The following is a 16,873-nucleotide window of genomic DNA, read 5'->3' on the forward strand; positions in this document are numbered from 1 at the left end:
CTTTGACAAACTTCTATAGACGTGTGGTGGAGAGTATATTGACTGGCTGCATCACAGCCTGGTATGGAAGCACCAACACCCGGAACGGAAAATCCTACAAAAAGTAGTGGATGTGGCCCAGTCCACCACGGGTAAAGCCCTCCCCGCCACTGAGCACACCTACATGGAGCGTTGTTACGGGAAAGCAGCATCCATCATCAGGGACCCCCACCACCCAGGTCATGCTCTGTCCTCACTGCTGCCGTCAGGAAGAAGGTACAGGAGCCTCAGGACTCACACCACCAGGTTCAGGAACAGTTATTACCCCTCAACCATCTTCAACCAGTGGGGATAATTTCACTCAACTTCACCCACCCCATCACTGAATCTTTCCCACAACCTAGGGACTCACTTACAGTATTTATTGCTTATTTATTATTAGTATTTTTTAATGTTGTATTTGCACAGTTTGTTGTCTGTCTGTCCTGTTCATTGATTCTATTGTGTTTCTTGGATTTACTGAGTTATGCCCACAAGAAAATGAATCTTGACGTTGTATATAGTGACATACAGCATATGTACTTCGATAATAAATTTACTTTGAACTTCGAACTTTGAACACAAGGGTAGACATCTGGCCATTATCGTCTGCCTGAACATTACTGGTGTTCCAGTACGGTGAGCTGTCCGTGTGGGTTCTGCTGCCTGGCACATTCCAGGCTGCAAGAATATGTGCTAAGACATGCACTGAAGATGGGTGTAACAAATGCAAAGACTTTGTGGGGAAGGAAAGTAATCAGAGATCCCTCCACCACTGGGTGCTGAGAGGCTGAGTCCTGTACCCAAGAGGTGTGTAATCTGGAGTTCTTTGAGGATATAATAAGTGCAGTGAATCGAGGGGAACAGATGGACATTATTTACTTGGGTTTCCAGACGGCGTTTGATAAGGTGCCACATAAGATAACGATGCATAGAGTTGGGGTGATGTACTAGCACGGATAGAGGATTGGTAGAGCAGAGAGTTGGGATACATGGGTATTACTCTGGTCGGCAACCAGTGGTGAGCAGTGTGCCACAGGGGTCGGTGCTGGGCCCTCACCTGTTCGCGATATCCATTGACGGTCTGGAAGAGGGGACCGAGTGTAGTGTATCTGAGTTTGCTGATGATACTAAATTGAGTGGAGAAACAAATTGTGCAGAAGATAAGGAGAGTCTGCAGAGAGATATCGATAGGTTAAGTGTGTGGGCAAGGGTATGGCCAATGTTGGTAAATGTGAGGTCATCCACTTCGGAAATAAAAATGGAAGATCAGATTATTATTTAAATAGTAAAAGACTGCAGCATGCTGCTGTGCAGAGGGGCTTGGGAGTGTTTGTGCATGAATCGCAAAAGCCTGGCTTGCATGTGCAGCAGGCTATCAGGAAGGCAAATGCAATGTTGGCCTTCATTGCTAGAGGGATTGAACATAAGAGCAGGAAGGTTATGCTGCAACTGTACAGGGTACTGGTGAGGCAGCACTTTGGAGTACTGTGTGTAGTTCTGGTCTCCTTACTTGAGGAAGGATATACTGGCTTTGGAGGCAGTGCAGAGGAGGTTCACCAGGTTGGTTCCAGAGACGAGGGGTTAGACTGCAATGAGAGATTGAGTCGCCTGGCACTTACCTCTCTGGAATTCAGAAGAATGAGAGGGGATCTTATAGAAACATAAAATTATGAAGGGGATAGATTCCACTGATAGGTGAGACTAGAACTAGGGGATATAGCCTCAAGCTTCAGGGGAGTAGATTTAGGACGGAGATGAGGAGGAGCTGCTTTTCCCAGAGAGTGGTGAATCTGTGGAATTTCGTGCCCAATGAAGCATGGCGGCTACCTCAGTAAATATATTTAAGACAAGGGTGGATAGATTTTTGCATAGTAGGGGAATTAAGGGTTATGGGGAAAAGGCAGGGAGGTGGAGATGAGTCCAAGGTCAGATCAGCCATGATCTTATTGAATGGTGGAGCAGGCTCAATGGGCCAGATGGCCGACTCCTGCTCCTATGTCTTATGTTCTTATGTTCTTGTGTGTGTGTGTGGGGGGGGGGGGCGGGACTCAGGGGTGGAGGCAGAAATTCCAAATGGAGAGAGTTTGACTATATTTCATTGCTTTTCCTAGATGTGGGAAGACAGTCATGCTGAGATTTCCTTGGATTTACTGTACACGGAGGATGCTGACAGCCCTGCAGATGACCTAGTTTATTCCATCAGCCCTCCATCTAATGGGCACGTGGCCCTGAAGCCTGACCTGACTGACAACGTCCTGGAGTTCACCCAGGCTCAGATCAATGCAGGGCTGGTCACCTTTGTACACCATGGTAAGGCAGTCCTAACCTCACCTAACACTGTGCCCCAAAACCAGCCTAGTCAACTTTCCCAGTGACCGGGCACAGAGAGCTGGGATACCATGGAGCTCCCTCATTTTAAAGTCAGGCTGACGGGGTTGTGAAGCAGACACCTGGTCCTGGTTCCATGCCAACATGGAGAGAAGATCCCCAGAACAACAGATGGAACAGATTACAGTTTCAGATCAAGCCCTACTTTTGGGCTGAGCACTCCAGATTCATTACCCTGCAGGTTAAGAACATTCCTTCCCATCTTCATCCTGATAAGTGACCCTATTATCAGACAGTAACCCCTGTCTCTAAACCATCCCTACATCTACCCCACCAGTGCCTGAAACACCTTCCCCTCATCCTTCCAAGCTGTCTGTTAAATCAAGCCCACCATTCAAAGAATGAACTACTGAAGTCCCTCTGTCACAGGAATATCTTTCCGTAGTTTAGAGGACTGGGACACTATACTCCATACGTGGTCCCACCAGACTTAAAATCATCTCTAACCAGTGTAAGGAAGGAATCTAATGTGATGTAATTCTATTTGAAAATGCATTTTAGCATTCTTGTACTGGAGTCCAAACTCATTTTGTGAAGGAAGGCCCCATCTGTTTTACTGGATATGCTGGTGAGTTTGAACCAAGCCCCGATCCTGTCCCAGAGGCATTAAACAATCCTGGACAGACGAAGAAACCCTTTGCTTTTGCAATGCTCCAACTGCCTTCCCCAAGTCCTAATCTTACCATCTAGCTCCGTTTTGTGCACACCTAAAACTGGACTGTAACATAAGAGATTCAGAAATTGGAGCAGAAGCAGGCCGTTTGGCCAATTCAGCCTGCTGCACAATTCAGTAAGATCATGGCTGACCCATTGCCATCTCCCAGAATCAGAATCACATTTCTGTGTTGTGTTGGGGAAAGCCAGGGAACACACACACAATCCCCATCAAGCGGTCAGCAATGGATAAGTTGAGCAGTTTCAAGTTCCTGGGTACCAACATTTCTGAGGAGCTACCCTGGGTACATCATATTGATGCAATTTCAATGAAGGCAAAACGGTGAATATATTTCACTAGGAGTTTGAGGAGATTTGGTATGTCACCAAAGACTCTAGCCAATTTCTACAGCTGTACCGTGGAGAGCATCCTGGCTGGTTGCATCACTGTCTGGTATGGGGTGGGGATGTAGGCTAATGTACAGAATCGAAAAAAGCTGCAAAAAGTTGTAAACTCATCAACCCCCCCCATCATGTGCACCAGCCTTCAAAATGCAATGCCTTCAAAATGCACCATCCATCATTAAGGACCCCCATCAGCCAGGACAAGCCCTCTTCTCATTGCTACCATCATGAAGGAAATACAGGAGCCTGAAGACACACACTCAGCAATTCAGGAACAGCTTCTTCCTCTCTGCCATCTGATTTCTGAATGGACAATGAACCCATGAACACTGTCTCACTCTTTCTTCTCTCTTTCTGCACTAATTTAATATATATCTTACTGTAATTTATAGTTTTTAATTATTATATTTTACAATGTACTGCTGCCATGTGACAACAAATTTCCTGACGTATGCCAGTGATATTAAACCTGATTCTGATTTAATTCTGTGAAGTTTGTTGTGTGGCAGCTGTACCTCACAATGCATAAAAGTACTCAGTCACAATAGTAAATATATAGAGTAGATAAGTGGCACAAAAAGAGAGTAAATCTAGAAATCTAAATTTCTGATGGTGGAAGGGAAGAAGCTGTTTGTAAAATGAGTAGTGTGTGTCTTCTGGCTCCTGCACCTCCTCCATGATGGTAGTAATGAGAAGAGGGCATGTCCTGGGTAGTGATGTCCCTAGCTTGTTCCAAGTACTCAACTGTGGAACCTCTCCTTTTCTTCCCAAATTTTCTCTTCCCCTCCCACCTGGATCATTCCCTTATCATCGATCCTCTTCCCTCCGCATCTTTCCTCTCACTCTCCATAGGCCTCCCTCAGACCGTGGTAGGTGAGGCGGCTGCTCCTGTGCTCTCCTCTCTCAATCTTCTGCTCCATCTAGAAATTGTCACGTTGTTTCTGTAGCAATGTGACCATTCTTCAACAGAGAGGATGACCAAGGGAGACAGTAAATCTGATGAATCAAATGGGAAATGCTGGGCCTGAAACAGACAGAAATCAAACATGAAAGATGGTCAAATGAGAAGTGTTTTCTAATCTGTTTCCCCCTCCATGTGTCTCACAGGATCATTGTCTGGAGGGTTCCATTTTCAGGTGTCCGATGGTATTAAACACACCCTCAGCCAGTTATTCACAGTCAAGGCTAGATCCTTGAAGATTCAGATCAAAACTGAGGAGCCTTTCGTTGTTTATCCAGGTAAGGACATGGGCTAGGGTAACTAATGTGGGCTGTGTCAGACTATGGGCTCAGGGTAACTAGTGTGGGCTGTGTCAGAATATGGGCTAGGGTAACTAGTGTGGGCTGTGTCAGACTATGGGCTCAGGGTAACTAGTGTGGGCTGTGTCAGAATATGGGCTCGGTAACTAGTGTGGGCTGTGTCAGAATATGGGCTCAGGGTAACTAGTATGGGCTGTATCAGAATATGGGCTCAGGGCAACTAGTGTGGGCCGTAACAGAATATGGGCTCAGGGTAACTAGTGTGGGCTGTGTCAGAATATGGGCTCAGGGTAACTAGTGTGGGCTGTAACAGAATATGGGCTCAGGGTAACGAGTGTGGGCTGTGTCAGAATATGGGCTCAGGGTAACTAGTGTGGGCTGTGTCAGAATATGGGCTCAGGGTAACTAGTGTGGGCTGTGTCAGAATATGGGCTCAGGGTATCTAGGCAAATAACAGGAATTCTGCAGATGCTGGAAATTCAAGCAACACACATAACAGTTGCTGGTGAATGCAGCAGGCCAGGCAGCATCTCTAGGAAGAGGTGCAGTCGACGTTTCAGGCTGAGACCCTTCGTCAGGACTAACTGAAGGAAGAGTAAGTAAGGGATTTGAAAGTTGGAGGGGGAGGGGGAGATCCAAAATGATAGGAGAAGACAGGAGGGGGAGGGATGGAGCCAAGAGCTGGACAGGTGATAGGCAAAAGGGATACGAGAGGGTCATGGGACAGGAGGTCCGGGAAGAAAGACGGAGGGGGGGGGACCCAGAGGATGGGCAAGAGGTATATTCAGAGGGACAGAGGGAGAAAAAGGAGAGTGAGAGAAAGAATGTGTGTATAAAAATAAGTATCAGATGGGGTTCGAGGGGGAGGTGGAGCATTAGCGGAAGTTAGAGAAGTCGATGTTCATGCCATCAGGTTGGAGGCTACCCAGACGGAATATAAGGTGTTGTTCCTCCAACCTGAGTGTGGCTTCATCTTTACAGTAGAGGAGGCCGTGGATAGACATGTCAGAATGGGAATGGGATGTGGAATTAAAATGTGTGGCCACTGGGAGATCCTGCTTTCTCTGGCGGACAGAGCCTGGATGTTCAGCAAAGCGGTCTCCCAGTCTGCGTCGGGTCTCACCAATATATAAAAGGCCACATCGGGAGCACCGGACACAGTATATCACCCCAGTCGACTCACAGGTGAAGTGTTGCCTCACCTGGAAGGACTGTTTGGGGACCTGAATGGTGTTAAGGGAGGAAGTGTAAGGGCATGTGTAGCACTTGTTCTGCTTACATGGATAAGTGCCAGGAGGGAGATCAGTGGGGAGGGATGGGGGGGACGAATGGACAAGGGAGTCGCGTAGGGAGCGATCCCTGCGGAATGCAGAGAGGCGGGGGGAGGGAAAGGTGTGCTTAGTGGTGGGATCCCATTGGAGGTGACGGAAGTTACGGAGAATAATATGTTGGACCCGGAGGCTGGTGGGGTGGTAGGTGAGGACCAGGGGAACCCTATTCCTAGTGGGGTGGCGGGAGGATGGAGTGAGAGCAGATGTACGTGAAATGGGGGAGATGCGTTTAAGAGCAGAGTTGATAGTGGAGGAAGGGAAGCCCCTTTCTTTAAAAAAGGAAGACCTCTCCCTCGTCCTAGAATGAAAGCCTCATCCTGAGAGCAGATGCGGCAGAGATGGAGGAATTGCGAGAAGGGGATGGCGTTTTTGCAAGAGACAGGGTGAGAAGAAGAATAGTCCAGATAGCTGTGAGAGTCAGTAGGCTTATAGTAGACATCAGTGGATAAGCTGTCTCCAGAGACAGAGACAGAAAGATCTAGAAAGGGGAGGGAAGTGTCGGAAATGGCCCAGGTAAACTTGAGGGCAGGGTGAGAGTTGGAGGCAAAGTTAATAAAGTCAATGAGCTCTGCATGCGTGCAGGAAGCAGCGCCAATGCAGTCGTCGATGTAGCGAAGGAAAAGTGGGGGACAGATACCAGAATAGGCACGGAACATAGATTGTTCCACAAAGCCAACAAAAAGGCAGGCATAGCTGGGACCCATACGGGTGCCCATAACTACACCTTTAGTTTGGAGGAAGTGGGAGGAGCCAAAGGAGAAATTATTAAGAGTAAGGACTAATTCTGCTAGACGGAGCAGAGTGGTGGTAGAGGGGAACTGATTAGGTCTGGAATCCAAAAAGAAGCGTAGAGCTTCAGGAAGGTCTCAAGGTGGTCTCAGTGGAGAGGGGATGGTTGGGGTGAGAGGAAGATGGAGCCTCGAGGGCCCAGGAGCTGACGGTGGGATCTGAGGGAGACGGAGTTGCAGAGTGGTGGGGGGAGAAGGGGAGACGGGAGTCACAATAGCAGCACATAAAGACCCGGCCTGGAGTTCAAGGCTGGAGTCGCAGTTGGTGGTTGCGCAATCACTTTGAATGTGTCCATGGTCGTTCCGTCTGGGTAGCCTCCAACCTGATGGCATGAACATCGACTTCTCTAACTTCCGCTAATGCCCCACCTCCCCCTCGTACCCCATCTGTTACTTATTTTTATACACACATTCTTTCTCTCACTCTCCTTTTTCTCCCTGTCCCTCTGAATATACCTCTTGCCCATCCTCTGGGTCCTCCCCGCTGCCCTCCTTGTCTTTCTTCCCGGACCTCCTGTCCCATGATCCTCTCGTATCCCTTTTGCCTATCACCTGTCCAGCTCTTGGCTCCATCCCTCCCCCTCCTGTCTTCTCCTATCATTTTGGATCTCCCCCTCCCTCTCCAACTTTCAAATCCCTTACTCACTCTTCCTTCAGTTAGTCCTGATGAAGGGTCTCGGCCGGAAACGTCGACTGCACCTCTTCCTAGAGATGCTGCCTGGCCTGCTGCGTACACCAGCAACTTTTATGTGTGTTTCAGGGTATCTAGTGTGGGCTGTATCGGAATATGGGCTCAGGGTAACTAGTGTGGGCTTTGTCAGAATATGGGCTCAGGGTAACTAGTGTGGGCCGTAACAGAATATGGGCTCAGGGTAACTAGTGTGGGCTGTGTCAGAATATGGGCTCGGTAACTAGTGTGGGCTGTGTCAGAATATGGGCTCAGGGTAACTAGTGTGGGCCGTGTCAGAATATGGGCTCAGGGTAACTAGTGTGGGCTGTGTCAGAATATGGGCTCAGGGTAACGAGTGTGGGCCGTGTCAGAATATGGGCTCAGGGTATCGAGTGTGGGCCGTGTCAGAATATGGGCTCGGTAACTAGTGTGGGCTGTGTCAGAATATGGGCTCAGGGTAACTAGTGTGGGCTGTGTCAGAATATGGGCTCAGGGTAACTAGTGTGGGCTGTGTCAGAATATGGGCTCAGGGTAACGAGTGTGGGCCGTGTCAGAATATGGGCTCAGGGTAACGAGTGTGGGCCGTGTCAGAATATGGGCTCGGTAACTAGTGTGGGCTGTGTCAGAATATGGGCTCAGGGTAACTAGTGTGGGCCGTGTCAGAATATGGGCTCAGGGCAACTAGTGTGGGCTGTGTCGGAATATGGGCTCAGGGTAACTAGTGTGGGCTGTGTCAGAATATGGGCTCAGGGTAACTAGTGTGGGCCGTAACAGAATATGGGCTCAGGGTAACTAGTGTGGGCTGTGTCAGAATATGGGCTCAGAGTAACTAGTGTGGGCTGTGTCAGAATATGGGCTCGGTAACTAGTGTGGGCCGTGTCAGAATATGGGCTCAGGGTAACTGGTGTGGGCTGTGTCAGAATATGGGCTCGGTAACTAGTGTGGGCTGTATCAGAATATGGGCTCAGGGCAACTAGTGTGGGCCGTGTCAGAATATGGGCTCGGTAACTAGTGTGGGCTGTATCAGAATATGGGCTCAGGGCAACTAGTGTGGGCCGTGTCAGAATATGGGCTCGGTAACTAGTGTGGGCTGTGTCAGAATATGGGCTCAGGGTAACTAGTGTGGGCTGTGTCAGAATATGGGCTCAGGGTAACTAGTGTGGGCTGTGTCAGAATATCGTGTGGACTGTGTCAGAATATGGGCTCGGTAACTAGTGTGGGCTGTGTCAGAATATGGGCTGAGGACCTTCCTCCCCTACCACGCTACAGTCAGCTGTCCAGAACCAAGATCAAAGGGAGCAGGTTTATTTTATTTCAAAACTCGATTTTGTTGATGATTGAAAATGTAAAAGGAAGAAATCGTGCAAAAATGAAATGGACACTATCAGTCAGTGCATAACATAATGCAAGGACCGTAAAATGTAGCATCAGAATTAGGCCATTCAGCCCATCATGGCTGATTTATTATCCCTGTCAACGCCATTCTCCTGCCTTCTCCCTTCACCTTTGACGGCCTAAAGAGAGGAAAAAACACAAACAGCTGTAGTATCATTGCTCATCACATGGATTCCTGAGGTGATTCACCCTTTCTTTGTTTGAAAAGTATTGAAGATTTAAAAAGAGCTCAGGTGCTTTCAGCGGACTCAATCATAATGATCTATTGGGCACTCGGCAGGGGCCAAGTAAAAAGAAGCAAAGGTGTAAATGACAGAGAAAATGCTGGAGGAACTCAGCAGGTCAGGCAGCATCTAATGAAATGACTAAACAGTCAACGCTGGGCCCATCTTCAGGATGTTGTGAACGAAGCAGCCAGTTGGAAGCAGTGAGTGAACACGGCCGTAAAAACGCAAAAAGAGTGAACAGTGAGTGAACAGTTTTGACAGGGCAGGCTTAACCTCAATAGGCTTGGGCAAGCACAGGCAGACGTTTCAAGCAAGTTTCCGCTAAGTTTTTTTTCCTCTGATAGTACCTAGCTAATGCACTGAGAATGGGTCCAGAGTTAGTGGTACATCCCTTGTGTGAGATGTGGGAACTTTGTGAGACCTGTCTCCCTGATAAACTACACCTACACAAAGTGCATTGAGTTGCAGCTCCATAAAGACTGTATTCAGGAACTGGAGCTGCTGCTGGATGACCTTCAGCTCATATGGGAGACTGAGGAGGTATAGATAGGAGTTACAGGGAAGTAGTCACTTCTAGGTTGCCTGTGTGACTGTCAGGAGAGGGAAAGGGAACAGGCAGGCCATGCAGAGTACCCAGTTGGAAGCTGCAGCAAACTGATCTCTGAGGCTCAGAAGGGAAGGGGAGGGTAGAGGACTGCAGTAGTGATATGGGATTCCACAATCAAAGGAGCAGCCAGCAGATTCTGTGCACATGAGAGAGACAACCAGATGGTATGTTACCTCCCAGGTGCAAGGTCAGGGAGGTCTTGGATCAGGTCCACAGCTTTCTAAAGGTGGAGGGTGGACAGATGAAAGTTATGGTATGTATTGGTACAAATGACATAGGTAGGAAAAGGGAGGAGGTCCTGAAGAGAGAATTTCAGGAGCTAGATAGAAAGCTGAAAAGCAGGACCTCTGGGGTAGTAATCTCTGGATTGCTTATGACATGTGTCAGTCAGAGTAAGAATAGGGTATGTGGCTGAAGAATTGGTGCAGGGGGCAGTGTTTCGACTTCAGGATCGTTGGAATGTCTTCTGGGGAGGGGATGACATGTACAGAAAGGACGGGTTACACCTGAACCCGAGGGGTACCAATATCCTTGTGGGCAGGCTTGTGAGAGCTGTTGAGGGGGGTTTAAACTAATTTGGCAGGAGGATAGGAGCTGGAGTGATACAGCCAAGGATGGGGGAGTTACTATACAACTAGATGAAGTGTGTAGTGAGATTGTGAGGAAGGACAGGCAGATGATAGGGCAAAATGGCAGTCAGTGGGATGAGATTGTGAAGGGGCAAAATTTAAAAGAGTGATGAATACAGGACTTTTGAATGCACATATTATACGGAAAAAGGTAGAAGATCTTGTCCTGCAAAAAGGGACAGGTTACACCTGAACCTGAAGGGGACCAATATCCATGTGGGCAGGTTTGATAGAGCTGTTGAGAGGGGTTTAAGCTAATTTGGCAGGGCGATGGGAACCAGAATGATAGGGCTGAGAATGTGGCAGTCAGTGAGATGTGTGTTTAAGAGGGGGCCAGAATTGAGAAGGGTGATGAATATGATTAATACAGGAATGAATGTGTTGTATTTGAATGTATGCAGTTTATGGAATAAGGTAGATGATCTTTGGCAGAGTTAGAGATTGGCAGGTATGATGTTGTAGACATCATATTCATGGTTTGAGATGTGTTTATTTTAATGCAGAAGTATCATGAACAAAGCGGAAGAGTTTAGAGCGTGGATCAGTACTTGGAGCTATGATGTTGTGACCATTACAGAGACTTGGATGGCTCAGGGGCAGGAATGGCTACTTCAAGTGCCAGGCTTGAGATGTTTCAGAAAGGACAGGGAAGGAGGGAAAAGAGGTGGAGGCGTAGCACTGCTGATCAGAGATTGTGTCACGGCTGCAGAAAAGGAGGAAGTCATGGAGGGATTGTCTACTGAGTCTCTGTGGGTGGAAATTAGAAACAGGAAGGGGTCAGTAACTCTACTGGGTGTATTTTATAGACCACCCAGTAGTAACAGGGCCTTTGAGGAGCTGATAGGGAGACAGATTCTGGAAAGGTGTAATAATAACAGGGTTGTCATGGTGGGAGATGTTAATTTCCAAAATATCAATTGGCATGTTCCTAGAGCAAGGGGTTTAGATGGGGTGGAGTTTGTTAGGTGTGTTCAAGAAGGTTTATTGACACCATATGCAGTTAAGCCTACAAGAGGATAGACTGTACTTGATTTGGTATTGGGAAATGAACCTGGTCAGGTGTCAGGTCTCTCAGTGGGAGAGCATTTTGGAGATGATGATCATAATTCTATCTCCCTTACCATAGCATTGGAGAGGGATAGGAACAGACAAGTTAGGAAAGTGTTTAATTGGAATAAGGGGAAATATGAAGTTATCAGGCAGGAACTTAGAAGCATAAATTGGGAACAGATGTTCTCAGGGAAATGTACGGCAGAAATGTGGCAAATGTTCAGGGGATATTTGTGTGGCATACTGCACAGGTACGTTCCAATGAGACAGGGAAAGGATGGTAGTGTACAGGAACTGTGGTGTACAAAGGCTGTTGTAAATCTTGTCAAGAAGAAAAGAAAAGCTTATGAAAAGTTCAAAAAACTAGGTAATGATAGAGATCTTGAAGATTATAAGGCTAGCAGGAAGGAGCTTAAGAATGAAATTAGGAGAGCTAGAAGGGGCCATGAGAAGGCCTTGGTGAGCAGGATTAAGGAAACCCCCAAGGCATTCTACAAGTATGTGAAGAGCAAGAGGATAAGACGTGAGAGAATAGGAACAATCAAGTGTGACAGTGGAAAAGTGTGTATGGAACCAGAGGAGATAGCAGAGATACTTAATGAATACTTTGCTTCAATATTCGCTACGGAAAAGGATCTTGATTGTTGTAGGGATGACTTACAGCACATTGAAAAGCTTGAGCATATAGACATTAAAAAAAGATGTGCTGGAGATTTTGGAAAGCATCAAAATGGATAGTCTCTGGGACTGGATACGATGTACCCCAGGCTATTGTAGGAGGTGAGGGAGGAGTTTTGCCAAGCCTCTGGCATTGATCTTTGCATCATCAATGGGGATGGGAGAGGTTCCAGAGGATTGGAGGTTTGCAGATGTTGTTCCCTCATTCAAGAAAGGGAGTAGAGATAGCCTAGGAAATTATAGACCAGTGAGTCTTACTTCAGTGGTTGGTAAGTTGATGGAGAAGATCCCGAGAGGCAGGATTTATGAACATTTGGAGAGGCATAGTATGATTATAGTATGATGTGTTCATCATGGCTTTCTCAAAGGCAGGTCATGCTTTATGAGCCTGATTGAATTTTTTGAGGATTTGGCTAAACACATTGATGAAGGTAGAGCAGTAGATGTAGTGTATATTGATTTCAGCAAGGCATTTGATAAAGTACCCCATACAAAGCTTATTGAGAAAGTAAGGAGGCATGAGATCCAAGGGGACCTTGCTTTGTGGATCCAGAACTGGCTTGCCCATAGAAGGCAACAAGTAGTTGAAGACGGGTCATATTCTGCATAGAGGTTGGTCACCAGTGGTGTGCCTCAGGAATCTGTTATGGAACCCCTTGTCTTTGTGATTTTTATAAATGACCTGGATGAGGAGGTGGAGAGATGGGTTAGTAGGTTTGCTGATGACACAAAGGTTGAGGGTGTTGTGGATAGTGTGGAGGGCTGTCAGAGGTTATAGCAGGACATTGATAGGATGCAAAACTGGGCTGAGAAGTGGCAGATGGAGTTCAGCGCAGATAAGTGTGAGGTGGTTCATTTTGGTAGGTAAAATATGATGGCAGAATATAGCATTAATGGTAAGACTCTTGGCAGTGTGGAGGATCAGAGGGATCTTGGGGTCTGAGTCCACAGGACACTCGAAGCTGTTGCGCAGGTTGACTCTGTGGTTAGGAAGGCATACGACGCATTGGCCTTCATCAACCGTGGGATTAAGTTCAAGAGCCGAGAGGTAATGTTACAGCTGTATAGAACCCTGGTCAGACCCCACTTGGAGTACTGTGCTCAGTTCTGGTCACCTCACTACAGGAAGGATGTGGAAACTATAGAAAGGGTGCAGAGGAGATTCACAAGGATGTTGCCTGGATTGGGGAGCATGCCTTAGGAGAATAGGTTGAGTGAACTTGGCCTTTTCTCCTTGGAGCGATGGAGGATGAGAGGTGACCTGATAGAGGTGTATAACCTGATAGAGGTGTATAAGATGATGAGAGGCATTGATCGTATGGATAGTCAGAGGCTTTTTCCTAGGGCTGAAATGGCTAACATGAGAAGGCACAGTTTTAAGGTGCTTGGAAGTAGGTACAGAGGAGATGTCAGGGGTAAGTTTTTTACGTAGAGAGTGGTGAGTGCATGGAATGGGCTGCCGGCAATGGTGGTGGAGGCAGATATGATACAGTCTTTTAAGAGACTCCTGGATAGGTACATGGAGCTTAGAAAAATAGAGGGCTATTTTACCCAAGGTAATTTCTAAAGTACGTGCATGTTTGGCACAGCATTGTGGGCCGAAGGGTCTGTATTGTGCTGTAGGCTTTCTATGTTTCTATGTTTCTATCACTGGGTCATGGCTGAGAGAAGATCATAGTCAGGAGCTTAACATCCAAGAATGCACAGTGTATTAAAAGACAGGCAGGTAGGCAGAGGGGGTGAGGTAATTCTACTGTTAAAAAATGAAATCAAATTCTTAGAAAGAGGTGACATAGGATCAGAAGATGTAGAATCCTTGTGGATAGAGTCAAGAAACTGCAAGGGTAAGAAGACCCTGATAGGTGTTATATACAAGCCTCTGAACAGTAGCCAGGATGTGGACTACAAATTACGACAGGAGATAGAAAATGCATGTCGAAAGGGTAATGTTACGATAGTCATGGAGCATTTTATTATGCAGGTTGATTGGGAAAATCAGATTGGTTCTGGATCCCAAGAGAGGGAATTCGTAGAGTTCCTACATGATGGCTTTTTAGAGCAGCTTGTAGTTGAGCTCACCACAGGAACGGCAATTCTGGATTCGATGTTGTGTAATGAACCTGATTTGATTAGAGAGCTGAAGGTAAAGGAAACCTTAGGATACAATGATTATAGTGTGATAGAATTCACCTTATGACAGAATTGCTGTCTGAGAAGAAGAAGCTAAGATTGGATGTATCAGTATTACAGTAAAAGAAAATACAGAGACATGAGAGAGAAGATGGCCAAAGTTGATTGGAAGGGGACACTAGCAGGGATGATAGCAAAAAGCAAAGGCTGGAGTTTTTGGGAGCAAGTTTCGTAAGGCACATGAAAGATACTTCCCAAAGAAGGAGTATTCTAAAGTGAGGTTGAGGCAGCTGTCGTTAACAAGGGAAGTCAAAAACAGCATCAAAGCAAAAGAGGGGGCATATAATAGAGCAAAAATGAGTGGGAAGGTAGTGGATTGGGAAGCTTTTAAAAACCAATGGAAGGCAAGTAAAAATCCCATAAAGAGAGAAAAGTTGAAGTATGAAGGTTAGCTACCGATAATATAAGAGGATTCAGAAGATTTTTTACAGATATATGAGGAGAGATGAGATAGATATTGTACTGCTGTAAAATGATGCTGATGAGGTAGTAATGCAGGACAAAGAAGTGGCGGATGAACTTAATAAAATTTTTGCATTGGTCCTCACTGTGGAAGACACCAGCAGAATGCCAGAAATGTGAGAGTGTCAGTGGGAAGAAGTGAGTGTCTTTGCTCTTTCTAAGGAGAAGGTGCTTGGGAAGCTGAAAAGTCTGTAGGAAAGTAAGTCATCCGGACTACAGATGGTCTACACTCCATGGTTCTGATAGAGATCATGGAGGCACTAGTAATGATCTTTCAAGAATCACTAGATTCTGTAATGGCTCCAGAGGACTGGAAAACTGAATATGTCACCCCACTATTTAAGAGGTGAAGGAGGCGGAAGAAAAGAAATTTCAGGCCACTTTGTCTAACTTCAGTGGTTAGAAAGATATTGAAGTCTATTATTAAGGATGAAGTTTTGAGGTACTTGGAGGCACATGACAAAATAGGCCAAAGTCAGCATGGTTTCCTTAAGGGGAAATCTTACCTGACAAATCTGTTGAAGTTCTTTGAGGAAATAACAAGCAGGATAGACGAAGGAGAGTCAGTTGATGTTGTTTCTTTGGATCTTCAGAAAGCCTTTGATGAAGTGCCACACATAAGGCTGCTGTGCAAGATAAGGGCCCATGGTATTACAGGAAAGTTACTAGCATGGATAGAAGGTTGGCTGACTGGCAGGAGTGGGAATATAGGGGACCTTTTTTGGTTGGCTGCCAGTAACAGATGGTGTTCCGCAGGGGTCAGTGTTGTGACCACGCCTTTCATGTAATGCGTCAATGATTTGGCTTAAGGAATGGATGGCATTGTGGCCAAGTTTGTGGACAACACAAAGATTGGTGGAGGGGCAGGTAGTGTTCAGGAAACAGGGTAGCTGCAGAAGGACTTAGTCATATTGGAGAATGGGCAAAGGGTCTGATGGAATATAGAGCAACACACTCAAAATGCTGGAGGAGCTCAGCAGGTAAGGCAGCATCTGTAGAAAAGAGTCAACGGTTGACATTTTGGGCTGAGACCCTTCTTGAGAACCGGAAGGGAAGCGGGGAAGATGCCTGAATAAAAAGATGAGGGGAGGGGAAAGAGGCTAGCTGGAAGGTTACAGGTGAAGCCAGGTGGGTGGAAAAGGTCAAAGGCTAGAGAATAAGGAACCGGATAGGAGAGGACAATAAGAGAAAGGGACCCAGGGGGATGTAATAGGCAGGTGGGAAGAAGTGAAAGGTCAGAGCATGCAACAGAGGAAGTGGGGGTGGATTTGTTCACTGGAAGGAGAAATCGATATTCATGCCATCAAGTTGGAGGGTGCCCAGACAGAGCATAAAGTATTACTCCTCCACCCTGAGGGTGTCTCATCTTGGCATAAGAGGAGATGATGGATTGACACATCAGAACGGGAATGAGAATCGTAATTAAAATGTTTGGCTACCTGGAAGTCATGCTTATGGTAGATGGAGCTGTGGTCGACAAAGTGGTCCCTCAATTTATGATGGGTTCACCAATTTAGAGGAGGCTGCATTGAGAGCACTGGACACCAGCAGATTTGCAGGTGAAGTGTTGCCTCACCTGAATGGACTGTTTGGGGCCCAGAATGGAGGTGAGGGAGGAGGTAAATACACAGTGCTTTCAGGTATAAGTGCCAGGAGGAAGATTAAAGGGAGGTAGAATAAAGTGCCGGGAAGTGTATGGTCATGAACTTTGGTAGAAGGAACAAAAGCATGGACTATTTTCTAAATGGGGAGAAATTCAAAAATCAGAGGTGCGAAGGGACTTGGGATTCCTCATGCAGGATTCCCTGAAGGTTACCTTGCAGGTTGAGTCAGTGATAAAGAAGGCAAATGCAATGTTAGCACTCATTTTGAGAGGACTAGAATACTAAAACAAGGATGTAATGCTGAGGCTTTATAAGGCATTGGTCACACCACACTTGGAGCAGTTTTCGGCCCCTTATCCCAGAAAAGATCTGCTGGTATTGGACACGGTCAGAGGTAGTTCACAACAATGATCCCAGGAATGAAAGGGTTAACGTATGAGGACCGTTTGATGGCTCTGAGCCTACATTCACTGGAGTTCAGAAGAATGAGGGAAGATCTCATTGAAATCTATCA

General features: G+C 46.5%; 1 protein-coding gene across 1 annotated transcript in view; it reads left to right on the forward strand.

Annotated features, from left to right (window-relative positions):
- The window catches only part of LOC140211911 (chondroitin sulfate proteoglycan 4-like), a 295,088-nt gene that overhangs the window by 249,318 nt on the left and 28,897 nt on the right, over positions 1-16,873 (forward strand). Inside the window, exons 6-7 of the mRNA XM_072282113.1 lie at positions 2,133-2,331; positions 4,576-4,707. Coding sequence (XP_072138214.1) covers positions 2,133-2,331; positions 4,576-4,707 — 331 coding nt within the window. The remainder of the gene's footprint in view (positions 1-2,132; positions 2,332-4,575; positions 4,708-16,873) is intronic.

Source organism: Mobula birostris, chromosome 18 (assembly GCF_030028105.1).
Source record: "Mobula birostris isolate sMobBir1 chromosome 18, sMobBir1.hap1, whole genome shotgun sequence".
Lineage (NCBI taxonomy): Eukaryota > Metazoa > Chordata > Chondrichthyes > Myliobatiformes > Myliobatidae > Mobula > Mobula birostris.